Raw genomic sequence first — 27,013 nt, 5'->3', positions numbered from 1 at the left:
GTTTAATCTTACCTACCTTGGAGGTAGGTCCTACTTTTATCCTCATTTCACAGAGGAGGAAACTGAGGCCCAGAGAGCTTAAGGACCTTGCCTGAAGTCACGCAGCTGGCCAGTGGCCAAGCCAGACCTTGAGCCGGTGGCTCTGGAGCCCTTGTTTGTAACCACTGCTGAGCTGCCTCTCTCCCTGGGCTTGTTGTCTTTGACTCTGCCTTCCCTGAAGGGTGACATTCCCTGGCCATGTCCTTGTGGTAGGGGGCTCTGTCTCTGGCAGACCCCACGACGGCTTCACCTCCTTGTGTTCCAGGCAGCCGGTGAAGGTCGTGTACTCCTCCAAGGATCCTGCCCAGCCGAAAGAGAGTTCCAAGGTGGATGCGAATGAGGAGGTGGAGGCTTTGATTGTCAAGTCCCCACAGAAGGAGTGGAACCCCTCTCTGTTTAAGGTGTTATACAAGACCTTTGGGCCCTACTTCCTCATGAGCTTCTTCTTTAAGGCCATCCACGACCTGATGATGTTTTCCGGGCCGCAGATCTTAAAGTAAGACCCCCTTCCCTCCCAGGTGGGCTCCATTTTCCCTCCTTGGATTTGATCTTTCAGTTGCATCAGTCATAACCCTGGGGTCATGCTGTGTCCTGAAGTGGGCTCATAGCCAGATGTCTCCATTTTTACTTTAGCTTTTTTGAAAAAAATAGAGACAGGGTCTTGCTTTGTTGGTCAGGCTGGTCTCGAGCTCCTGACTTCAAGCGATCCTCCTGCCTTGGCCTCCCAAAGTGCTGGGATTGCAGATGTGAGCCATGGTCACTGCCTAGCTTTACTTTATGCTTTACTTAATTACCATATTAGTGAAGACCACATCGTTTGCAAGTAACAGAAACCCACTAGGCTCCCCTGAAACCCAAATGGGGAGGATATGGCATTGTGTTGGGAAACCAAGAGCAAGGAAATGGCAGCAGATCTCATGAAAAAACTGCAACCAGGGTTGGGCGCAGTGGCTCATGCCTATAATCCCAGCACTTTGAGAGGCTGAGGTGGGAAGATCAACCTGAGGTCAGGAGGTCAAGACCAGCCTGGCCAGCATGGTAAAACCATCTGCTAAAAATCCAAAAATTAGCTGGGCGTGGTGGTGCACGCCTGTAATCCCAGCTACTCAGGAGTCTGAGGCATAAAAATTGCTTGAACCCAGGAGGCAGAGGTTACAGCAAGCTGATTGCATCACTGAACTCAAGCCTTGGCGACAGAGCAAGACTTTGTCTCAAAAAAAAAAAAAGCAAAGAATAAAAAAAACAAACAATAACAAAAACTGCAACCAGGAACCGGGGAGTCAGAAAGGAAGTTGCCTCTCTCCTACCTGGCTCTCTGCTGCTCTGTGACTCAGGGGCTACATATCCCTTCTCTTTTCCTCCCTACCTCTTTACCTGTTCCCTATGCAATTCCTTTGGGTGACTTGCTGGTGATGAGATACAGCTAGAGCAATTAGTGCACAACCCCAAGGCAGAGGCCTCTTTTATGAGCAGTTTGGGCCCCCTGGACAGCCAGATCACCACTGTGGACTTGTTTTTCCGTCTATGAAATTGAAGTGATAGTGTCTAGCTCATCTGGCTCAGGAGAAAGTTGCAGTGCCAACACTGAAGCTCTTTTCCCTGCCCCCACGTGTCACAAGTCATTCCAGGCCCTCTCTTTGCTCCTTTGCAGGTTGCTCATCAAGTTCGTGAACGACACGAAGGCCCCAGACTGGCAGGGCTACTTCTACACCGTGCTGCTGTTTGTCACTGCCTGCCTGCAGACCCTCGTGCTGCACCAGTACTTCCACATCTGCTTTGTCAGTGGCATGAGGATCAAGACCGCTGTCATTGGGGCTGTCTATCGGAAGGTAGGGGGCGCTGTGCCATTGGCATGTGGCCCGACTTCCACATCCCCTCCTGCAGCCCTGGGTTACTCTGGGGCCAGCGTGGGGATTTCCAGCCCAGCTTCTGGAGCAGTAGGATGAGGGTAGCTTCCGTGACCTTAGGTGGCAGGGACAGTACGCATCAGGCGTTGTACGTTAGGAAAGCTGATTTCAGGGGTTGGCGTGTAGATGTTTTGGTGTATCAGCTGTGAGTAATTGAGTTTCTTAGATGGATCAGTGGCCCTTGATGTGGGGAAATCCAAGTTTGGATCCTCATTCTGCTGTTAACATTCTGTGTTTCAGCTTGTTGTCACTCTTTTTTTTCATTTTTTTGAGACCAGGTCTCACTCTCTCCCCTAGAGTGGAGTGCAGTGGCGTGATCTTGGCTCACTGCAACTTCCACCTCCTGAGTTCAAGCGATTCTTCTGCCTGAGCCTCCTGAGTAGCTGGGACTACAGGCGCCTGCCACCACGACCGGCTAATTTTTGTATTTTTAGTAGAGACAGGGTTTTGCCATGTTGGCCAGGCTGATCTTGAACTGCTGACCTCAGGTGATCCGCCTGCCTCAGCCTCCCAAAGTGCTGGGATTACAGGCATGAGCCACCACGCCCAGCCTGTTGTCACTCTTAATTTGAACTGAGCAGGTGGCACATTCCTTGCATGATAAGAGTATGTAGCAGGCATTTGTGTACATCCAATTTCAAAGGACCTAAATTACCTTCTTGATCTCTATAAATTTTTTTTTTGTCTCGAGGTCAAGGAAACTGCTTGGATTCTAGGTTAGGAAGAGACAGTCTTGCAGGTACTTGATGAACTAGAGGAGTGATTCTCAGGCCTGTCTGTGAATTAGACTCATCTGGGGACCTTAAACTGATGCAGGCCAGGCACTGTAGCTCATGCCTGTAATCCCAGCAGTTTGGGAGACCAAGGTGGGGGAATCACTGGAGGCTGGAAGTTCAATAGCAGCCTGGTCAATATAGCAAGACCCTGGCTCTGCAGAAAATTTTAAAAAATTAGCCAGGTATGGTGGTGCGTACCTGTAGTCCCGTCTACTCAGGACATTGAGTTAAAAGAATCACTTCAGCCCCGGAGTTGGAGGCTGCAGTGAGTCCTGATAGCATCCCTGCATTCCGGCCTGTGTGACAGAATGAGACCCTGTCTCAAAAAGCAAAAAAACTTCCTGACACCTAGGTTGCACCAGACCAGTGAAATTGCGATTGCTGTGGTTGCACCCAGGTGTCACTGTTTTTATTTTTTATTTATTTTTATTTTTTGAGATAGGGTCTCGCTCTGTCACCCAGGCTAGAGTGCAGTGGCATGATCTTGGCTTACTGCAGCCTCCACCTCCTGGGCTCAAATGATCCTGCCACCTCAGCCCACCACGTAGCTGGGCCCAGAGGCATGCATCACCACGCCTGCTAATGTCTTAGTGTTTTTAAAACTCACCAGGTGATAGTGTGCAATCATGTTTGAGGGCTAGGGAGATTTTCCCCACCAGGGCATGTTTGGCAATATCTGGGGGCATTTTTCGTTGTCCCAACGGGGGGTGAGGGCATGTAGTGGGTCGAAGCCAGGGATTGCTGCTAAAACTCCTACGGCGCGCAAGACAGCCCCCCAAAGAATTATCTGGCTCCAGATGTCAAGAATGCCAAGGATTAGAGACCCTGGCCCAGACACTCAGTCCTTCAGTGGGACCTGGGACCAGTAGCATTGGCACAGCCTGGAAGCGTAGAAATGCAGAATCCCAGGCCACAGCCCAGACTTGCAGAATCCGAAACAACTCCCCCCACCCCCCACCACTCCCCCCAAAAAAACCCGGCTACATGTGTGCACATTAAAGCATGCGAAGCCCTGGTTTCGAGGACACCTAGGGTCCCTTGCCAACTGATGAGTTCAAGGTTGGGAGGCGTTGAGCACCGTGGATAAGAATGTGGGCTTTGAGATGACACAGGCGTCCTGGGCAGACAGATAGGTCGGGAGGGGAGGAGCAGAGATCTGCGGCATTTCTGCCCCTGAGAGTCTCCTTCCTCTCCGTGGGTCTGGAGGGAGAGTCAGGCCTCTTCACCTGCCACACTCACCCCCCTTCCCTCTCCTTTGTCCCACAGGCCCTGGTGATCACCAGTTCAGCCAGAAAATCCTCCACGGTCGGGGAGATTGTCAACCTCATGTCTGTGGACGCTCAGAGGTTCGTGGACTTGGCCACATACATCAACATGATCTGGTCAGCCCCCCTGCAAGTCATCGTTGCTCTCTACCTCCTGTGGCTGGTGTGTGTTTGATGCCGTTTCCCTTTGCATGCAGGGAGGGACTTCTACGTGTGGGCAGTGGGCTGAGGGAGTGGGTGTTGATGGTAATGGCATGTAGAGCTCCCTGGCAGTTCCGGCTGTCGTTCATATTTTATTTTCCAGCCTGTTAACCAATTCCTCAGTATTTTGTTCCTTTCCTGAATTGTCAGGTTGATGTTCTCCTTGGTGGCATGGCGTTTTCATTATCTCTTTTCCTTGACAGTGTCAGTAATTAACTACCCTACAATGGACACATCATATTTCTCCCATTGAATCCTCCCAAACGCTAACCAGACTCACTTATTCACTAGTCCCTAATTATGGTGGTCAAAATTCTCTCAATTGCAAGGGATATAAATCTATCTTAAAGTAGCCTAAGTGGCTGGTTGCGGAGGCTCACGCCTGTAATCCCAGCACTTTGGGAGGCCAAGGCGGGCAGATCACCTGAGATCAGGAGTTCGAGACCAGCCGCAACGTGGAGAAACCCTGTCTCTACTAAAAATACAAAATGAGCTGGGCGTGGTGGTGCATGCCTGTAATGCCAGCTACCTGGGAGGCTGAGACAGGAGAACTGCTTGAACCTGGAAGGCGGAGGTTGCGGTGAGCCGAGATTGGGCCATTGCACTCCAGCCTGGGCAACAAGAGTGAAACTCCAATTCAAAAAAATAAAAATAAAAAAAAGTAGCTTAAGTCAATAAAGGGAACTTTGGGGCTGCATGTATCTCAGAAATCTGGGGACTAGCTTCAGGTGTGGATTGATCCAGGAGATCAAGCAATGTTGTCAGTACTCAGTTTCACCTACTGCCCTGTTGTCCTCTGAGTTAACATTATTCTCAGTGGTACTTCCCTACATGGCTCCGTAGCTTTGGGCTGATAACATCCTGACAGATAAAGGTGCCAGAGAAAAGACAAGGCAGCATTTCTCTGCACAGCCAGAGTCAGTCTCAGAGTGCGCTCTGATTGGCCTGGGTTGGTCGTATTCACACCCGTGAACCAATCACTGTGGCCCAGGAGGCAGAGTTCTCTCATTGGCCAGCCTGGGTCACATGTCCTCTCCCTTGGCAGAAGAGATGTGATTGACAGCCCTTCCATGTGGAGAGGGAGAGTTCCCAAAATAAAATGATAAGCAAAGAGGCTCATAGCACAACACATGCCTTGTGCTTTGCTACCTCTGGATCTTTGCCACGTACCTTTCCTTCCTTCTTCCTAATTGATGAAAGCCTGCTCATCCCCCAAGGCTGTAACAAACACTACTTCCATTGATTTACCGTCCCCTCTCCATTAGATGGACTTCTTTTGAATTTTGAATCCCAATAACTTTAGTATAGGAACTCATCTAATAATACTTTCATAAATAGTTTTTTTTGTTTTGTTTTTGTTTTGACATGGAGTCGCGCTCTGTTGCCCAGGCTGGAGTGTGGTGTGCCATCTTGGCTCGCTGCAACCTCTGCCGCCCAGTTTCAAGCAGTTCTCCTACCTCAGTCTCCCGAGTAGCTGGGACTACAGGCTTACGCCACCACACCCACTAAATGTTTTTTTTTTTTTTGTATTTTCAGTAGAGACAGTGTTTGACCATGTTGGCTAGGCTGATCTTGAACTCCTGGCCTCAGGTGATCTACCCTCTGTGGTCTCCCAAAGTGTTGGAATTACAGGCGTGAGCCACCGTGCCCAGCCCACTCCCTGAAATAGTTTTTTGTTTTTTTGTTTTTTTTTTTTTTTTGCATGCTCAGTGTACTGCCTCCTCTTTGAAGGGTAACATGTTAGCTACTTGCAGACATATAGCAGCTGACTTTTGTGTCTTCCGTGGGTACAACCCCAGCAGGGCCTGATGCATAATGGGCACAGCTCAAATTATTATCTGTTATTGAAAGAGAAGGGCTGGACGAAATGGCTCATGCCTGTGATCTGAACACTTTGGGAGGCCAAGGTGGGTGGATCATCTGAGGCCAGGAGAGCAGCCTGGCCAACATGGCAAAACCCCGTCTCTACTAAAAATATAAACATTAGTCGGGCATGGTGGTGTATGCCTATAATCTCAACTACTTGGGTGGCTGAGGCAGGAGAATGGCCTGAATCCGGGAGGTGGAGGTTGCATTGAGCTGAGTTTGCACCACTGCATACCAGCTTGGGCAACAGAGCGAGACTCTGTCTCAAAAAAAAAGAAAAAGGAAGAAGAAAAAATTACTGGTTTATTTGGCTGTAGTTTGGTTTTTTTTTTTGTACATTTGTAGAGCAGAAGGTGAGTAAAGTGTTTCTAATAATAAAACTCAGAAAAAACACCAGAATTTAATTATCTAATAGGCTGGGTACAGATATAGGTGGCATGCGCCTGTAATCCCTGCACTTTGGGAGGCTGAGGTGGAAGGATTGCTTGAAGCCAGGAGTTTGAGACCAGCCTGGGCAACATAGTGAGACCCTGTCTCTACAAAAAAAAAAAAAAAAAAAAAAAAATTAGCTGGGCGTGATGGTGCCTACCTGTGGTCCCAGCTACCGTGGAGGCTGAGGCAGGAGGATTGCTTGAGCCTAGGAGTGCAGAGGCTGCAGTGAGCTAGGATCACACCACTGCACTCCTACGTGGGTGACGAGGCAAGACCCTATCTCTAGAAGAAAAAAAAATCTAAATAAATTGTCTTTTCAAGCCGGTGTCTTGGGGAGTCCACTTTTGTAAAAGTGCTACTATGGGAAAAATATTTTTGGAACATTTGTTCTAGAACTGCCTTCAGGATTGGTTTATGAACCGTTAAGAAAATTGTCTAACATCACATTTTGTTTTAGATGGTAGTTGCTTGAGCTCAGCACTGTTGACACTTGGGGCCAGACAGTTCTTTGTTGTGGGGGCTGTCTTGTTTTTTTGTTCTTGTTATTGTTTTTTTTGTTTTTTTAAGGGACAGAGTCTTGCTCTATTGCCCAGGCTGGAGTGCAGTGGTGCGATCATAGCTCACTGCAGCCTTAAATTCCTGGCCTCAAGCAGTCTTCCCACTTTGTCATCTCATCTAGCTGGGGACTACAGGTGCACGCCACCATGCCTGGCTAAGTTATTTATTTTTTTGTAGAAATGGGGGTCTTGCTGTGTTGCCCAGGCTGGTCTTGAACTTCTACCCTCAAGCTATCTTACCACTTTGGCCTCCCAAAGTGATGGGATTACAGGTGTCAGTCACTGCACCTGTACACAAAGCTATAAGTTAATACAGCAAAATTAGCAAGGAATTAAGGCACACATGGGGCGGTGTTCAAGAGAAGCCAGGTGCAGGCTTCTGTGAGTCCCCAGCAGAGTCACAGGTTCACTAATTCTCTGGCAACCATGATGATTATGTGTGTGAAATGTTGCCAACCAGGGAAGCTTGGTAGGAGCCCAGTTCCTGGGTTTATATTAGGGGCAGGTCACATAAGCAGCCTTTGCTTGGCACATACCAAAAGTCTAGACTCCCAGAGGGAAAGCGGTGTTCAGCATAAACCATATTGTTTGTACAAACAGTTGAGGCACACTGAGCTACTCTACCCAATTCTGTTAATGGTGGAAACCCTGTAAGTATGCAGACAGTAGCCAAGGGCTAAACTTGTAAGCAGCCTTCAAGCAGGAAAAGCAGTCAGGTGGTCATGTTCACACTTTTCTGCTTACTACCTTATTACCTTTCTAAAAATCTAAGCTGGGTGTGATGGCTCGCGCCTGTAATCCCAGCGACTTGGGAGGCAGAGGTGGGAAGGTCGCTTGAGCCCATGAGTTTGAGACCAGCTTAGGCAACATAGTGAGACCTTGTCTCTACAAAAAATCAAAAAAATAGCCGGGCATGGTGGTGTGACTGTAGTCACAGCTACTTGGGAGGCTGAGTTGGGAGGATCACTTGAGCCCAGGAGATAGAGACCAGTTTGAGTAACATAGTGAGACCTTGTCCTTACAAAAAACCAAAAAAATTAGCTGGGCATGGTGATGTGACTAGTCACAGCTACTTGGGAGGCTGAATTGGGAGGATCGCTGGAGCCCAGGAGTTGGAGACCAGCTTGGGCAATGTAGCAAGACCTAATGCTTACCTGTAGTCCCAGCTACTTTGGAGGCTGAAGTAGGAGGATCACTGATGCAAATAGCCACTGTACTGCAGCCTGGGCAACATAGCGAGACCTCATCTCCGAAAAAAAAAAAAAAATTAGAAGCCTGAAGTTGCAATTTGCAAAACTCATGTGGCCCCAAGGGCTTGGGAGAAAGGAGCATGGACCTGCTTATTCTTCAAGGGATTGGGAGGACCTGGAGACATGCTCAGGAATGAAACCACAGGCTCTTAACACCCTATTGTGGGGTAAAAGTAACACACCTTGCCCTGAACTTGGTCAGCAGCATCCATGTGGGATGGATCAGCCGGGGAAGCTGTTACGGGCCCTGTTTTCTTCTGTCTGGTGAGTGATGAAGAGTCTCCTTTCCTTCCTTAGAACCTGGGCCCCTCCGTCCTGGCTGGAGTGGCGGTGATGGTCCTCATGGTGCCCGTCAATGCTGTGATGGCGATGAAGACCAAGACGTATCAGGTAAGGCATGTGTCTCTGCGGGCCCCCAAGCCGGGCCCTAGGCAGGGGCCTCTCCATGAGGATTCTAGTCCAGTTCCTTCTGCTCTGTCCCTGGGGTTCTCAGCCTTGCCTGCCAGTTGGAGTCACTTGGGGAGCCTTAACAAATGCTGATGCCCCGGCCGCATATCTGGGATTCTGATTCACTTACTGTGGGTGGGGTCTGGACATCAAGATGTTTTAAAGCCTCCCAGGTCATTGTATTGGGCAGCCAAGATTGAGAGCTCCTGACACATGGTTAGACCTTGTAGGCCGGTGACTGGAATCAGAAGGTCTGTGAGCCTCCGAGAAAGTCCTTGTTTCCCACAGTCTTGTTTGTTATGTGTATGTGTGACTCAGCTTTCAAGAGTTGAGTACAAATTACCCCCTACTTTTTTCCCCCTTATTAGCTCTTACCTTATAGGATACATGCTGTTAATCTCTTTATTTAAATTAAAATAATTAATTTCTAAAATGGGGCCTTGCTGTGTTGCCCAGGCTGGTCTCAAACTCCTGGGCTTAAGTGATCCTGTTGCCTCAGCCTCTCAAAGTGTTGGGATTACAGGTGTGAGCCACCATGCCCGGCTTTCAGCTTTTTATTTTTGGAGATATTTTGTATTTTAAAAAGTTTGAATACCCAAGTAATAGAGTGAGGTTTCTTATTATAAAAAAGTTCAAATCAAGCCGGGCTCACCCCTGTAATTTCAGGATTTTGGGAGGCCAAGGTGGGTGGATCGCCTGAGCTTAGGAGTTCAAGACCAGCCTGAGAAACATGGTGAAACCTGTCTCTACCAAAAATGGAAAAGTTAGCTGCGTGTGGTGATGCGTGCCTGTAGTCCCAGCTACTTGGGAGGCTGAAGCATGAGGATCACCTGAACCCAGGAGGTCGAAGCTGTGGTGAGCCATGATTGTGCCACTGCACAACAGAGTGAGACCCTGTCTCGAAAAAAAAAAAAAAAAAGTTTAAATCGTACATAAGTACGTAAATTAAAAGGGGATACCCCCTTCCCTACTCTCTCAACCACTGCAAATATATAGAAGCAAATCCTTCTACAACTTTCTACGTATGTATATACAGACCTGATTAATGGTATAGTTTGGTTTGTTTTTATATATGTGGGTTTTTTTTGTTTGTTTGTTGAGATGGAGTCTCACTTTGTTGCCCAGGCTAGAGTGCAGTGGTACGATCTTGGCTCACTGCAACCTCTGCCTCCCGGGTTCAAGCAGTTCTCCTGCCTCAGCCTCCCGAGCAGCTGGGATTACAGGTGCCCACCACCACACCCAGCTAATCTTTGTATTTTTAGTAGAGATGAGGCTTCACCACATTGGCCAGGCTGGTCTTGAACTCCTGACCTCGGATGATCCACCCGCCTCGGCCTCCCAAATTGCTGGGATTACAGGCGTGAGCCACCATGCCTGGCCATTATATATGTTTTGTGTGTTTGATATTATTACCATATCTGTTTTTACCTAAATGGGCCCACAAGGCAGCATGATTTTTGTCTTTTAGCGCCCTGCTTTGGGGACCTCTCTGTGCTGTGCCGTATAGCTTCAATTCATTCTCCCGACCTGGTGCCTTTTGGTCTATGACAGAGATGGTGCGGTTTATTTCTCTGCTCTTCTGTTGATGGATATTTATGGTGTGCTGTGGAATTTCAAATGGGAGCACTTGGCTGCACTGACGCGGTACCACAGGGAGATGAGTTTCAGGACATGGGCCTGTTGGAAGGAGAGGCCTCACGGGGTAGGGTTGGGTGGGATGGGTGAGGCAGGGGCTTTAGGATTGAGTCACCCTTCAGTCTCTTGATGTGTAGGATGCCCTGAGTGGCCCGACTCAACCCATTTCCGTCCCTGGCCTCCAGATCATGTAGCTTACATTCTTCCCATCTGTGACCCGGGGGTGACTGTAGCACTAAACGATAAGAGTTCTTGTGATTGTTAAGTGTCTGAACACATGTAAAATGCTTAGAAAAGTTGCTGCTATACACAAAATCCTGGGTGGTAGTAAAAGTATTTAACAACTGCACTGCACAAGTATCCACTATTTGGAACCAGTGCTAGGCAGTACAGAAACATTTCACTATTTTAACAACCACGGGCCAGGCACAGGGGCTCATGTCTGTAATCCCAGCTCTTTGGAAGGCTGAGGCAGGAGGATGGCTTGTGGCCAGGAGTGCAAGACCAGCCTGAGCAACATAGCAAGGTGCCATCTCTACAAAAAATACAAAAATGAGCTGGGTGTGGTGGCATGTGCCTGTGGTCCCAGATACTAAGGAGGCTGAGGTGGGAGGATCGCTTGAGCCCAGGAATTCAAGGCTGTAGTGAGCTATGATCATGCCACTGCACTCCAGCCTGGATGCCAGAGTGAGATGATGTTTCCAAAAAAAAAGAAAACTGGGCTGACAAGAAATAAGAAAACAGGCTGGGTGCGGTGGCTCATGCCTGTAATCCCAGCACTCTGGTAGGCCGAGGTCGGTGGATCACCTGAGGTCAGGAGTTCGAAACCGGCCTGGCCAACATGGTGAAGCCCCGTCTCTACTAAAAATAGAAAAATTAGCCAGGTGTGGTGGCAGGCGTTTATAGTCCCAGCTACTCAGGAGGCTGAGGTAGGAGAATCTCTTTAACCCGGGAGGCAGAGGTTGCAGTGAGCCGAGATCATGCTACTACACTCCAGCCTGGGCAACAGAGTGAGACTCTTGTCACAAAAAAAAAAAAAAGAAAAAATAAGAAAACAGAGAAGAAAACCACCACCACCATGTCTCCTGTGTTTGGGTCATCAGAGTAGGGATTGAATCCCTTCTTTTCTGTACACGTGAAGGGTTTTTCTTGCCTCTGTTCCTGGATTCTAAATTGAGTATGTTTCTCCAATGTCTAACCTAACATGATTTGAAGGGGTTTTTTTTTTCTTGATACCGGGGTCCTTTGGTGTGGTCTTGGGGCTCAAGAGTAGGGCTAGTAGGGATTACAGGGTCAGCTCTCCCACCCTCAGGAGGCCCATTTTTAATAGACGGTGAAGTTGAGGCCCAGTGCGGTGGCTCACACCTGTAATCCCAGCACAGGAGTTTGAGACCAGCCTGGGCAGCATGGTGAAACCCCATCTCTATTTGAAAAAAAAAAATCAATATAAAAAACATTTACATGTCAAAGTATATAATAAAGTTTATGAAAAAAATAGCTGGTGATGTTGAGTGATGGGCTGATCCCAGGGTCACCCCAGATGTGTTGACTGCCCTTCTCTTCCAAGGTGGCCCACATGAAGAGCAAAGACAATCGGATCAAGCTGATGAACGAAATTCTCAATGGGATCAAAGTGCTAAAGCTTTATGCCTGGGAGCTGGCATTCAAGGACAAGGTGCTGGCCATCAGGCAGGAGGAGCTGAAGGTGCTGAAGAAGTCTGCCTACCTGTCAGCCGTGGGCACCTTCACCTGGGTCTGCATGCCCTTCCTGGTGAGTGAAGCCACATTTTTCCTGGCCCTCATTGTTTGATGTTTTCTTTTGTCTGCGTACCTGAATATTTTTAAAAGGTCACTATGTTGCTCAGGTGCAGTGGCTCATGCTTGGTAATCCCAGCACTCTGGGAGGCCAAAGCAGGTGGATCACCTGAGGTCAGGAGTTCAAGACCAGCCTGGCCAACATGATGAAACCCAGTCTCTACTAAAAATACAAAAAAATAAGCCGGGTGTGGTGGCGCATGCCTGTAGTCCCAGCTACTCGGGAGGCTGAGGCAAGAGAATTACTGCAACCTGGGAGGCGACAGTTGGAGTGGGCCAAGATCACGCCGGTGCACTCCAGCCTGGGCGACAGAGCAAGACCTTGTCTCAAAAACAAACAAAAAAGTCACTATGTCAGCAAGGCCTTCCCTGAACACTTGGTTTTTAAACATTTGCCATCTTCTCCATTCTCCTTTATTTTATTCACACTTAGCAGCTTCTAACAACCTGTGTAGGAACTGTTCGTTATCTATTTACTGTGATATAAGGAGCTTGTGCCAGAATGTAAACCAGTGCCCCCTGCTTCCTGCATTAAGATAGCCTTGCAGGACAAAAAGTGCGAGCTGAGTCGAACGGCACGCTTGGTGCCATAGTTGATCTACATTATGGTGCTGCCTCCTTATTTTGTCACCAACTGGTCACAAAGTGTGGATTGTCAGTGTCTCATGGGCCACATGTCAAGTGGCATGGTCTAAACACACTCTAAAATTTACTTATTTTGGGCTGGGTACGGTGGCTTGTGCCTGTAATCCCAGCCCTTTGGGAGTCCAAGGTGGGTAGATCACTTGAGGCCAGGAGCTCGAGACCAGCCTGGCCAACCTGGTGAAACCCTGTTTCTGCTAAAAAAAAAAAAAAAAAGAAAAAAGAAATTAGCTGGGCACGGTGGTGCATGCCTATATTCCCAGCTACTCAGGAGGCCGAGACATGAGAATCCCTTGAACCTGGGAGGCTGAGGTTGCAGTGAGCCGAGATCGAGCCACGGCACTCCAGCCTGGGCAACAGAGCAAGACCCTGTCTCAAAAAAGTAAAAAAAATAAATAAATAAATAAGTAAAATAAAATGTACTTATTTTATTGTCTGCTTTTCCCCCACTAGGATCTCAGCTCCAGATGGGCGTTTTTGTCTTTTCTATTGACTGCTGTATCCTCAGTATATAAAACAGTGCATAGCAGGTGCTGAACAAATATTTGTCATCCATTGTAAAAAAAAAAAAAAAAAAAGATATAAAATGAAAAGTATATTGTTCTCTCTTCCATCAGTTCCTCTCTTCCAAAGTGACAGTTTCGTGTATGCTTTTAGAGAAAAATGGACAAGCATATAGGTATTTAAAAATACTTTGACAGATTTAAGTGGAATCATACTGTACATAGTGTTCTCTTTTCTTTGGTTAACAATATATAGTCTTAGTTCGTTCATTCTAGTCTACTTCATTTTAGTTTTTTTGGGGGTTTTGTTTTGAAATGGGGTCTCGCTCTGTCCCCCAGGCTGGAGTACTGTGGTGCGATCATAGCTCACTGCAGCCTTGAACTCCTGGGCCCAAGCAATCCTCCTGCTTTAGTTTCCTAAGTAGCTGGGACTCCAGGTGGGCTGCTACCACTCCCAGCTTGTTTCATTTGCGTTCATGATGGATGCTTGTCTGACGTGTGGATGCGCCCTGCTGGAATTACCCTTTCTCCCATTCCTTGCAAAAACAGGTTGTTCCCTATTTTTTTGCTATTATGATCCATGCTACACTGAAAGTTCTGGTACCTGTCCTGGGGTATGGTAATGGGTCTATCCCTGCCTAGCTGGCTTTGAAAAGTTTAAAGACAACAGTGAAACTTACTATTTTGCAAAGTTGGCCGCAAATCAGGAGACCATACAGAGATGGACTTTGGAAATTCCCTTTTTAAGCACAGTTAAAAACAGTTAATGGTGAAGGATGACTTCAGATCATGCCCCATGTTTGTTTTTTCTTTCTGTCTTTTTACTAACTGTGTCATTCTTTTTGTAATGTGCTCATTACAACTATTCCCTCTTGGTCAGGTTGGCAAATTATATGTTTTTCTGGCAAGTTTCCGTGAAGCAGAGTTAAACATGTTTATGAATATGAACTTTTCTGTTAAAGTACCACCTGCTTCATCTTAGCTGAGTTTCAGGTGGAATGTCTAAGGAAGCTGCAGCCGTTTCAGCATTTGCGAAAGCGTGTTCATGCTGCCACTGAATTTTCTTAGTCTTGCCTTACATCTCTCAGGGTCTGGAACTGCAGGAGAGATGGTGTTCAAATTCAAGCCTGCATCAGAATCACCTGGAGAGCTTGTTATTATATTTTATTATTTATTTATTTATTGAGATGAAGTCCCAGTCTGTCACCCAGGCTGGATTGCTGTGGCACAATCTTGGCTCACTGCAATCTCTGCCTCCCGGGTTCAAGGGATTCTTCCACCTCAGCCTCCGAGTAGCTGGGATTACAGGCGTGCAGCAACCATGCTCAGCTAATTTTTAAAATATCTTTAGTAGAGATGGTGTTTCACCATGTTGGCCAGGCTGGTCTCGAACTCCTGACCTCAGGCGATCCGCCCACCTTGGCCTCCCAAAGTGCTGGGATTACAGGCATGAGCCACAGTGCTGGCTGCTAGCTTGTTACTATAAAACTCAGCTTTCGGGGCCCCTCAAATTTTCAGTTTTAGTAGGTCTGGTTGGGGCCTGAGTATTTGCTTTCCTAACATATCCCTAGGTGCTGCTGCTTCTGGTTCAGGTCGACATGTAGAGACACTGGAGTGGATCCTCACTACCTAAAGTATGGTCCGTGGACCAGCAGCCATGGCATCACCTGGTGCTTGTTAACGGTGCAGAATTTCAGGCCTCAGCCCAGATCCACTGAAACAGAATCTGAGTTGTAACTAGTTCTCTAGGTGGTGTGTATGCACATTAAATTTCAAGAGAGACTGGCAGAAAGTAGGAGTAAAGAAACTTTTTCTGTAAATACTTTCGCAATTCCGGGCCATACAGTCTCTGTCACAAATACCAGTCTCTTCCAGCGTAGTGCAAAAATAGCCTTAGATAATATGGAAATTGATGGGTGTGGCTGTGTTCCTGTAAAAAAGTATTTAGAGACACCAAAATTTGAATTTTATAGAATTTGCATGTGTCATGTAATGTTCTTTTGATTTTTTTAACTTTTAAAAAATATGAAATCTGGCTGGGCGCAGGGGCTCATACCTGTAATCTCAGCACTTTGGGAGGCCGAGGCGGGTGGGTTGCTTGAGGCTAGCAGATTGAGACCAGCCTAGCCAACGTGGTGAAATCCCGTCTGTACTAAAAATACAAAAATTAGCTGGAAGTGGTGGTGCGCACCTGTGGTCATAGCTACTCGGGAGGCTGAGGCAGGAGGATCGCTTCAACCCAGGAGGCAGAAGTTGCAGTGAGCAACTGCAGAGTGCAGTGAGATCATGCCACACACTCCTGGCTGGGCAACAGAGTGAGACCCTTTCCTGCCACTGCCCCCCCACCCCCTCCCAGCCCCCCACAAAAAAAAATTAGCCAGGTGTGGTGGAGCATGCTGGTCATCCAAGCTTTTTGGGAGGCTGAGGTACGGGAATCGTTTGAACCCGGGAGGTGGAGATCGCAGTGAGCTGAGGTGACGCCACTGCACTCTAAGCCTGGGCAACAGTACAAGACTCTGTCTCAAAAAAAATAAAAAAAATGAAATCAATGCTGAGCTCATGGGCCGTATGTAAACAGGTGTGGGCCAAATGTGGACCTGAGCCATCCTTGGCCAGCCCCTGGCTTAGAGGACTGGAATGTTCTTCTGAGAATCAGGACACCTGCCACATTCTACTGCCAGCTCACAGTGTGACCCCGAAGCTGGTCATCTCACCTCGCTGGCTCTAGATTTTGTCACATGGAAAATGAAGGGGTTAGATTCCAAGCATGTCAAATACTGGGCCCTGTCCTCCTTCCTCATGCCCACGGCAGACACCCACAGTCACTCATGGGGTTCTTTCCCAATGAGTTATGTTCAAGCAGTCCTCCAGGTGACTGGTGCCAGTGGCCTAGAGTTGAGCAAGAAATGACATCTTGTTGCCCTTCTGTAACTCCATGTTCCCTAAGATCACTTCCAGCTCCAGTGCCCCTGCATTCTGCCTTGTACATTGCATTCTTCTTACACTCCAATACCTTGACTTTACCTGGGTGCATTGATGAACTCTCTCTTTTTTTGTTTTTTTGGGACTGAGTCTCGCTCTGTCACCCAGGCTGAAGTGCAGTGGTGCCATCTCAGCTCACTGCAACCTCCATCTCCCAGTTCAAGCAATTCTCCTGCCTCAGCCCCCCGACTAGCTGGGATTACAAACATGCACCACCATGCCTTGTTAATTTTAATATTTTTAGTAGAGATGGGTTTTTGTCATGTTCGCCAGGCTGGTCTCGAACTCCTGACCTCAAGTGATCTACCTGCCTTGGCCTCCCAACGTGCTGGGATTACAGGCGTGAGCCACCGCGCCTAGACTCTCCTTTTTTTTGAGAAGAAGGAGTCTTGCTGTCTCGCGAGGCTGGAGTGCATTGGCACGATCTCAGCTCACTGCAATCTCCGCCTCTTGGGTTCAAGTGATTCTCCTGCCTCAGCCTCCAGAGTAGCTGGGATTACAGGCACCTACTGCCATGCCCAGCTAAGTTTTGTATTTTTAGTAGAGACGGGGTTTCACCAGGGTTCAAGCAATTCTCCTGCCTCAGCGTCCGAGTAGCTGGGATTAATAGGCGCATGCCACCATGCCAAGCCAATTTTTTGTATTTTTAGTAGAGATGGGGTTTAGCCATGTTGGCCAGGCTGGTCTCAAACTCCTGGCCTCTAGTGGTCCACCCACCTCGGCCTCCTAAAGTGCTGGGATTACAGGTGTGAGCTGCCATGCCCGGTGGGTCTTACTTTATAAAGTAGGAAGTAATGTATTTGCATATGGTGAAACATAATTAAAGCTGCACCAGATGGTATTCATACAGCCGGACTTCTCCGCACGTGGCCACCTCAGCCTGCTGACATTCGCCAACAGGTCATCCTTTGTCCCTGTGTTGTAGGGCCTGGACTGCACATTGCAGGATGTTTCCCAGCATCTGCGGCCTCTACCTGCCAGATGCTAAGTCGTACCTCTCCCTCTTCTTCCCAGTGGTGACAATGGAAAATGGCTCCAGGCATTGCGAAGTGTCCCCTTGGGGGACAGAATTCTCCCAGTTGAGAACCACAGTCCATAGTGAAAGGCCCAAGCCCTTCCTCCTAACACCAGTCACCTTGCTTTCCTCTCTCCATGTTTCTTGTGTTTTTCCAGAGTCCATGTCTGTATCACTGTAATGGTGGATACATGTCATACATGTAGTTATGGTTACTTGATTCTGTTTACTTTACTTTTATACAAGTGATAGAGTCATACATAAATCCATACAAAATGGCTTTTTTCTTCTTTTTTTCTTTTTTTTGAGATGGGGTCTCACACTGCCGCCGAAGCTGGAGTGCAGTGACATGATCTTGGCTCACTGCAACCTCTGCCTCCCAGGCTCCAGTGATCCTCCAACCTCAGCCTCCCAGGCAGCTGGGACTACAAGCATACACCACCATGCCCAGCTAATTTCTGTAATTTTTGCAGAGACAGGGTCTCACTTTGTTGCCGAGGATGTTTTCAAACTCCTGAGCTCGAGCAATCCGCCTGCCTCTGTCTCCCAAAGTGCTGGGATTGTAGGTATGAGCCACTGCACCTGGACTTGATGGCATTTTGAAAGGCCTTGTCTTAGAGGAAAAGATACAAGCCAGAGGGTGCTGGTGATGAGGTTTGGTCTGTGCCTTGTGTCCCGCTTAGGAGGGGATGGGCAGCGTGTTCTCACAGCTTTTTGCTCTGCACATTGGATTCGTTGGCAAAACCCACAGTTTCCAGGCTGTCAGCAAACTTTGCGTATCACTTCTTGCCCTGTTCCCCATTAGGAAACCACAGCAGAAGATGCTTAAGAGCAGGACTGGCTTTTCTTGTCTTTTTTCTTTCTTTCTTTCTTTTTCAAAGAGACAGGGTCTTGTTTTTGCTGCCCAGGCTGGAGTACAGTGGCTTGATCACGGCTCACTGCAACCTCTAACTCCTGAGCTAAAGCGATCCTCCTGCTTCAGCCTCTGGAGTAGCTGGGATTACAGATGTGAAATACTGAACCCGGCTACCGGCTTAACCTTTTCTTGACCTTTCTTGCCATTTAGTTTCCCGGAGTTTCCAGAGACAGAGTTTGTTGAGCTATTTGGCAAGAAACAGATGGGCCTGGGTGTCAGCTGGAGAGACCTTGTCCTGGCCGAGGCATCGAAGCCTCTGACTACATTAGGATAAAATACGTGGCCTTCAGTTCCCCTGGAAGGTGCCTGAGTGTTTTTTCCACTGGTGTGCATTCCTGTGCTTCAAAGACGATGAGGTGTTTACCCAGCGGGAGGTGTGATGGAACACAGAGGCCGGGGAAGGCCAGGGATGCCATCCAGGGACTGATGGGACTGTTTTTCTGGAATGGCAAACCTGGCATTTACCACGTCCACCTAATGCACTTTCCTAAAATAGCATCGCCAGGCAGCCGTCAATATTTAACATTCTCTGTCTTGGATGATTTGTGAGCTTCTTGCCTTCTGTTTACCCTGAATCTCCCTTTGTTAGAATAATTCATCATTCTCTATGGTAATGATCTGTCCTGTAGTTCTCTGCTGATCATATCCTAGGGTCCATGGAGACACGGCCACGACCATGTCATTTTATTTATTTATATATTTATACATTTCTGTATTTTTGAGACGGAGTCTCATTCTGCCACCCAGGCTGGAGTGCAATGGCACAATCTCAGCTCACTGCAACCTCCACCTCCCGGGTTCAGCTGATTCTCCTGCCTCAGCCTCCCGAAAAGCTGGGATTACAGGTGTGCGCCACCACACCCGGCTAATTTTTTGTCTTTTTAGTAGAGATGGGGTTTCACCATGTTGGCCAGGCTGGTCTCAAACTCCTGACCTCAAGTGATCCGCCCACCTCGGCCTCCCAAAGTGCTGGGATTGCAGGTGTGAGCTACCACGCCCAGTCAGACCTTGTCATTTTGTGCTTGTACCAGCAAAGCATAGGGACCTTGGCAAATAGTTCATGGTCTGTAAATGTATGTAGGTAAATGAATAAATACATGAATGAATGAGAGGTTGAAATAAATCATATTAATTAGGAACTGTCTTGCAAATAACAGAAACCTAGCTTAAATCAACTAGAGTAAGAGAAGAGGGGGATTTTTGAGTCACAAAACTAAAAAGTCTAGAAAAAGACTTTTAAGCATGAATGGGGTTCCAGGCATGGCTGGATCTAGGAGTTCCCAGGATACTGTTGGGAATAACAACGTCTCTGACTCTCAACTCTGCTTTCTTGATGGTGGTTTCTTTATTAGCTGGCAGTTTCCTGATCATCCTGTCACCTCAGCAACCCCTGTGAACAGAGAATCTTACTCTTTTCCCCTAATATTTCCTGCAAAGCTATGAGATTGAGTCTCATTGGTTGTGGTCGATCACATGCTTCTTCCTGAGCCAGTCACTGAGGCCAGGGAGATAGGATGCTTGGGTCAGCCAGGGCTAGGTCATGTTTTTCAGAGCTTCGGGCCAAGGTAGGGGGTGAGGGAGGAGGTTCATCTGTGGCTGAAGCTCATAGGTTGACACTGGGAGAAGTTCAGTTCCCCCAGAGAAAATTGCATGTTGCCATAAACAGAGTAATAGATGCCAGGTAGGCAGGAAGAGCAGATAACTGCACACAGGGCATCAGGATTTTTAGGGGGTGGGCTGGAGTGTAGGGGTTCCATTCATTGGTTTTCCACGTTTCTCAGAAAAGGCACCTAGGGGACAGGTGCTCCTCACTGTGTATGAAGGGCTTTTGCACCCTAGACCCTCGCCTATTAAAAGGCGAACTCCAGTCTCCTGCTGCCTGGAGCCCCAGTCATTGTGCCCGTCCTACCAGCCTCTTCGGATTTCCAAACACGGCCTGTAGGGAACCTGTTAAAGCCTGTGCTTCCACTAGACTGTGCGTCTCAGGGTTGCCAAGCCCACCTCAGTCCCCAGCGCGTGATGGTTGCTCAGTTAACAACCGAGGGGTGGATGGCTAGATGACCTCCTCCTTCTGGAGAAGCCAGGACCATGGACCTGAAAGGGGCCGCATGATGTTGTCCTGTCTCCTCTCTGTGTGTGTCCTGTGCTGCCAGCAGCCAGCATCGATTGGTACTTGGCTCACCAAGGGGGCTGGTACGTTTTGGTGGTGAGATGCCTGAGGCCTGGTTTGCTTCACTGCTGAAGAGACACCTGTGATGTGCTCTTCTGCCCTCAGGCAAATTCACCTACCCTGTCCCCACCCATTTATCCACTCCCACCCATCCATCATCTACCCAGCAGACATTCACTGAGCACCATGATCTGGGCTCTGTCCTAGGCTCTGACAATACAGCAGTGAATACTACAGGTAATAATCTCCAGTCATGGAACATTCATTTTCATGGAGAGAAACAGACAAGGAAAAACAGGCACAATAAATAAATCCTAGTGCTAGAGAAAGCCATCCTAAGTGCTACAGAAAGAAAAGAGTCAGATCTTTGTAATAAGGGCGGCTTGCAGTTTTAAGTAGGGTGGTCCAAGCTCACTGAGAAGGTGACACTTGAGGAAAGACTTGATGGAGGTAAAGAGGCCAACCAGGGAGTAGCAAGAGCATGTGCAAAGACCCTGGGGCATTACTGTGCCCGTTCGTAGGTGGGATAACCATGGAGGCTGAAACAGTGGGAGTGAGGGGAGAGTGACAGATGAGGCCAAATGAGGTACAGGGAAGGGACTTTACAAATCAGCTGGGCCTTGGGATCTGAGTCAGCACTTTGACTTCTATACTAAAAAGTAGGTTGACTTTGGAGAGGTACTTTTTAAAATATTACTTGTTTAGAGATGGGGGCCTCGCTCTGTTACCCAGGCTGGTACGGGGGCACGGTCATAGCTCACTGCAGCCTCGACCTCTTGGGCTCAAATGATTCTCCTGCCTCAGCCTCCCTACTAGCTAGGACTACAGGTGCATGCCACTATGCTTGACTTATTTATTAATATTATTATTGTTTTGAGACTGAGTCTTGCTCTGTTACACATGCTGGAGTGCAATGGTGCAATCTTGGCTCACTGCAACCTCCACCTCCTGGGTTAAAGTGATTCTCCTACTTCAGCCTCCCTGGTAGCTGGGACTACAGGCACGCACCACCACACCTGGCTAATTTTTGTATTTTTAGTAGAGACAGGGTTTTGCCCTGTCAGACAGGCTGGTCTTGAACTCCTGACTTCAGGTGATCCACCTGCCTTGGCCTCCCAACGTGCTGGGATTACAGGCATGAGCCATTGAGCCCAGCCACCTGGCTTATTTTTTAAAAAATTTTGTAGAGACACAGCCTTGCTTTTTTGCCCTGGCTCAGCTCAAACTTCTGGCCTCAAGTGATCCTCCCTCCTCTGCCTCGCAAAGCATTTGGATTACAGGCATGGGCTACCATGCCTATCGAAATTTATTTTTTTAATGGAGGTATAATTCACCATTTAAAAGTGTGCAATTCAGTGGTTTTTTTGTGTAGGTGGTGTGATGCTCACCCAGTGGGTTTTTGTGTAGGTGGTGTGAAGGTCACCTAGTGGGTTTTTTGTATAAATGATAGACAGTCACCACTAATTCCAGGACATTTTCATTACCCCAAAAGGAAGCCCTGTACCTGTTACCACTTGCTCCCCAAATCTTCCATTCCATCCCAGGCAACCAGTAATCTGCTTTCTGTCTGTCTCTGTTTATCTACTGTGGACATTTCATATAAATGGAATCAAACAACAGGTGTCCTTTTCTGACTGTTCCTTTTTTTTTCAGACTAAGTTTCTCCCTTGTTGCCCACCTGAAGCGCAATGGCATGACCTTGCCTCACTACAACGTTTGCCTCCTAGGTTCAAGCGATTCTCCTGCCTCAGCCTACTGAGTAGCTGGGATTATAGGCATGCACCACCACTCCTGGCTAATTGTGTATTTTTAGTAGAGACGGAGTTTCTCCATGTTGGTCAGGCTGGTCTGGAACTCCTGACCTCAGGTGATCCGCCCGCCTCAGCCTCCCGAAGTGCTGGGATTTCAGGTGTGAGCCACCCCGCCTGGCCATCTGACTGGTTTCTTAGCGTGATGTTTTCAAGGTTTATCCATGTTTTAGCATGTATAAGAATTTCACTCCTTTTTATGGTTGAGAAGTCTATCATGTAGATACATGTAGACCCTTTTGAGTAAAGAATATCTCTGGGCTGGGCATGGTGGCTCATACCTGTAATCCCAGCATTTTGGGAGGCCGAGGCAGACGGATCACTTGAGGCCAGGAGCTCAAGACCAGCCTGACCAACATGGCGAAACCCCATCTCTACTAAGAAAAATAGAAAAAGATTAGCTGGGCATGGTGGTGGGCACCTATAATCCCAGCTACTTGGAGACTGAGGCATGAGAATCGTTTGACCCTGGGAGGCAGAGGTTGCGGTGAACTGCGATCGCACCACTGCACTCCATTTTGTGCAAAAGAATGAGACTGTGTCTCAAAAAAAAAAAAAAAAGTATCTTTAGGTAAGATGCCAGTGTTGCGTTACCGCTTAGAAGATGGGAGCCAGGATGGGTGCAGTGGCTAATGCCTGTAATCCCAGTACTTTAGGTGGCCGAGGCAGGCAGATGGCCTGAGCCCAGGTGTTCGAGAACAGCCTAGGAAGCATAGGGAGACCCTGTCTCTACAAAAATAAAAAAATTAGCCGGGCATGGTGGTATGCGCCTGTAGTCCTAGCTGCTCAGGAGGCTGAGGTGGGAGGAATGCTTGGGCCCGGGAGGTCGAGGCTGTGGTGAGCCATGCATGATTGCACCACTGCACCCAGGGATCATGTGTCCCTGTCGTTTCGAGCACCTTGCCTCCCTCTTGACATCGGAGCCTGGAAAATTTCTGTGCCATGGCTCAGCGTCATCTGTCTTGTTAATGTCAGAGCCAGAACACGAACCAGCTCTGGCTTCCCGTGGGACCGGGCTCTCGCTTGTGTGACCACATTAATAGATTCCTTGGAAGAATGATCTAGGGAATTTGGACCAAATCTTCTAACAAGAAAGAAAAACAGCTGCCATCTGTTGAGTTTTACTGTGCTTGGGCCCTGTGCAAATAAGCACCCTACATAAGTGCCAACAGCCCTTAAAAGCCTATCATGACTTCCATTTTATAGATGAGAAAATAGGGGCTCGCCTGGAGAGGTGAAATAACTCAACCAGGGTCCCACAGCAGAAATATGGCAAAGTGTATGGTTTTTATTTTTAAGCTGTATAACCTTCCAGGAAGTGACAATGAAATGGCAGTGCTGAGACCCTGAAAATACATGGGCCGATGGCCAGATGGCAGGGCTATTTGGGTAGAGTGGGAGAGGCAGCTCCCTTGAATGGTGAGAGGGAGGAGTCAGGTGGCCACCTAGATGGAAGATGGTTTCAGGCAGAGGAAATGGCAGGGGCAAAGGCCTGGCTTGGGGATTGTGCTTGGTGCTTTTGACGAATACTAAGAATGCCCCTCTAGTACATCGCCGAGAAAGTTGATGGGAGAGGCCGGCTCTTTCGGCTCCTGGTCGTTGATTTATCCAGTTCATTCCCAGAGTGTTTAGTGAGCACCTGCTATGTTCCAGATACTGCCCCAGGTTTTTCCATGAGCTCCAGCAGCTGGTCAGTTGTGGCCACCTGGGGAGGGCCCGAGCACGTCTCTAGGGCCTGTCACTGCTCCTAGGGTGATGACTCTCCCTCAGGGCACAGCAGTCAGCACTGGGCGTTCTGCTTGCAGGTGGCCCTGTGCACGTTTGCCGTCTATGTGACCATTGACGAGAACAACATCCTGGATGCCCAGACAGCCTTCGTGTCTTTGGCCTTGTTCAACATCCTCCGGTTTCCCCTGAACATTCTTCCGATGGTCATCAGCAGCATCGTGCAGGTACAGGGAGAAGCTGGGGCGACTTCCGAGAGGGGGCCTTGGGGTTCTAGGCCACAAAAGCATGGAAGCGCCCCCGAGCGCAGCCTCTAGATCACACTCCCGGTCGGGCTCCATGAGGCCCGGACAAAGGCTGCCATGCTTTTGTCTGGTCATGCCTGAAAGAAAGAAAACGCATTTGACTTCTTGACAGAGAACTCGCACTTGAGTATATGAATCAAGTTTAATGCAGCAGGGCTTTCCCATGCTCTGGAAGAATCTTTCCGAAATACTCTATAGCCTATTCCTCTGCCATTCCTATCCTTTTTTTCAAAAATGTAGCTGTTGTCTGAGTTGATTGATTTTACAACCCACTGATAGGTCTTGACCACCCACGCTTTGAGAAACCCCAACCTTACAGCCGGGCGCGGTGGCTCATGCCTGTAATCCCACCACTTTGGGAGGCTGAGGCGGGTAGATCACCTGAGGTCAAGAGTTCGAGACCAGCCTGGCCAACATAGTGCAACCTCATCTCTACTAAAAATACAAAAATTAGCCAGGTGTGGTGGCGGGTCCCTGTAATCCCAGCTACTCGGAAAGCTGAGGCAGGAGAATTGCTTGAGCCCAGGAGAAGAGGTTGCAGTGAGCCAAGATCGTGCCATTGCATTCCAGTCGGGGTGACACAGCAAAAACTCCGTCTCAAAATTAAAAAAAAAAAAAAAAAAGAAAAACCCCAACCTTATAGCCGGGCATGATGGCACATGCCTGTAATCCCAGCACTTTGGGAGGCCAAGGCAGGTGGATCTCTTAAGCCCAGGAGTTTGAGACTAGCCTGGGCAATATGGTAAAACCCTGTATGTAAAAATATATATATATATATATATATTTGAAAATTAGCCAGGCATGGTGGTGTGCCCCTGTACTCCCAGCTACTCAGAAGGCTGGGGTGGGAGGATCAGCTGATCTTGGGAAGCTGAGGCTGCAGTGAGTCATAGTCACACCACTACACTCCAGCCTGGGTGAGGGGAGTAAGACCCTGTTTTTTTTTGTTTTTTGTTTTTATTTTTTAAAAACAATGTAGACCCTGTAGAATCTCTAAAATTCCTGCCATTGACTGTGTAAGGAGGGGTGGCTTTCTATTTTGTCACACTTGGGCACTACTGGAAGCTCCTGTCACTTTTCTGCACTATTTTCACATTCTTTTTCCGAGCATTGCGAACATCCCTTTTGAAAACTCCATTTTAACTACATAGGCAAATCAACCTTAAAATTTGGTAGTACAACGCTGATTGCAGGCTTTGTCCAAAACAAAAAAATCCATTTTATTATGAAAAATGTCAAGTGTACACAGAAGTAGAATAGCTTAAAGCTTGTAAGCTGGCATTAAAAAAAAAAAAAAAAAGAAAAAGAAAAAAAAAAGCCAGGCATGATGGCTCACACCTGCAATCCCAGCACTTTGGGTGACCAAGGCAGGCAGATCAGCTGAGGTCGGGAGTTCGAGACAAGCCTGGCCAACATGGGGAAACCCTGTCTCTACTAAAAATACAAAAATTAGCCAGATGTGTTGGTGGGTGCCTGTAATCCCAGCTAATCTGGAGGCTGAGACACGAGAATCGCTTGAACCCGGGAGGTGGAGGTTGCCGAGGTTGCAGTGAGCTGAGATTGCACCACTGCACTCCAGCCTGGGCGACTGAGTGAGACTCAGTCTCCAAGAAAGGAAATAATACAACATGAACCCCGTGTACACATCACTCAGATTCAACGTCGGCATTTTTTGGCTGGGCACAGTGGCTCACACCTGTAATCCCAGCACTGTGGGAGGCTGAGGTGGTAGGATTGCTTCAGCCCAGGAGTTCAAAATCAGCCTGGGCAATGAGACCCCTACTCTACAAAAAATAACAAAATGGGTGTGGGGTGCACGCCTGCAGTGACTACATGGGAGGCTGAGGCAGAAGGATCGCTTGAGCCTAGGAGTTTGAGGCTGCAGTGAGTTATGTTTGCACCACTGCACTCCAGCCTGGGCAACAGAGCAAGACTCTGTCGTCTCAAATAAAGAAACCAAGGCTGAGCACAGTGGCTCATGCCTATAATCCCAGCACTTTGGGAGGTCGAGGTGGGTGGATCACGAGGTCAGGAGATTGAGACCATCCTGGCTAACACGGTGAAACCCTGTCTCTGCTATAAATACAAAAAAATTAGCCAGGTGTGGTGGCAGGCGCCTGTAATCCCAGCTACTCGGGAGGCTGAGGCAGGAGAATGTTGTGAACCCGGGAGGTGGAGCTTGCAGTGAGCTGAGATTGCGCCACTGCACTCCAGCCTGGGTGACAGAGCGAGACTCCGTCTCAAAAACAAACAAAAAAACCCAAAACATTTTGCCACAGTTGATTTATCTCATTCTTTTTCAGTATCCCTCCCTTGTCCCTCTTTCCCTTCATTTGTTTTTGATGCTAAACTCTGCTATCTATCCCTTCATTCTTTCCTTTATTTGCCGAATAATTTTAAAGCAAATCTCAGACCCCTTACATTCTACCCACAAATATTTCAGCATGCATTTCTTTCTACATAATGTAATACCATCATCATGTCTAAGCAAACTAACAATAAGTTTTTACAATAATACTCAGCCCATATCCAAGTTTTCTGGAGTATCTCAGAAATGCCTGTCCCATTGGGCTGTTTGAATTGGCTCTGTTGAATTTGCTGTTATGTTTCCAGAGTCCCTTTTCCACCAGGCCTCTGCCCTTTTCTTCTTTTGTTTTTATTTTTATTTATTTATTTTTTGAAATGGAGCCTCAGTCTGTCGCCCAGGCTGGAGTGCAGTGACATGATCTTGGCTCACTGCGACCTCTGCCTTCCCAG

General features: G+C 48.0%; 1 protein-coding gene across 8 annotated transcripts in view; it reads left to right on the top strand.

The window, feature by feature from the left end:
- Positions 1-27,013, top strand: part of LOC115932779 (sortilin-related receptor-like) — a 308,035-nt gene that overhangs the window by 81,832 nt on the left and 199,190 nt on the right. For 3 of the 8 annotated variants that reach the window (XM_055365626.2, XM_055365612.2, XM_063699573.1), the window contains 6 exons: positions 305-535; positions 1,691-1,868; positions 3,989-4,150; positions 8,591-8,683; positions 11,943-12,146; positions 24,032-24,178. In XM_055365626.2, the coding sequence (XP_055221601.2) occupies positions 305-535; positions 1,691-1,868; positions 3,989-4,150; positions 8,591-8,683; positions 11,943-12,146; positions 24,032-24,178 (1,015 nt within the window). Of the gene's footprint in view, positions 1-304; positions 536-1,690; positions 1,869-3,988; positions 4,151-8,590; positions 8,684-9,469; positions 9,596-11,942; positions 12,147-24,031; positions 24,179-27,013 lie in introns of those variants that run through there. The other 5 variants (XM_055365614.2, XM_055365618.2, XM_055365615.2 and 2 more) reach the window with 5 other exon arrangements.

The sequence above is a fragment of the Gorilla gorilla genome, chromosome 18, assembly GCF_029281585.2.
Source record: "Gorilla gorilla gorilla isolate KB3781 chromosome 18, NHGRI_mGorGor1-v2.1_pri, whole genome shotgun sequence".
NCBI classification, from domain to species: domain Eukaryota; kingdom Metazoa; phylum Chordata; class Mammalia; order Primates; family Hominidae; genus Gorilla; species Gorilla gorilla.
Note: the sequence above shows the minus strand (reverse complement) of the source record. Positions and strands in the feature narration are given on the sequence as shown.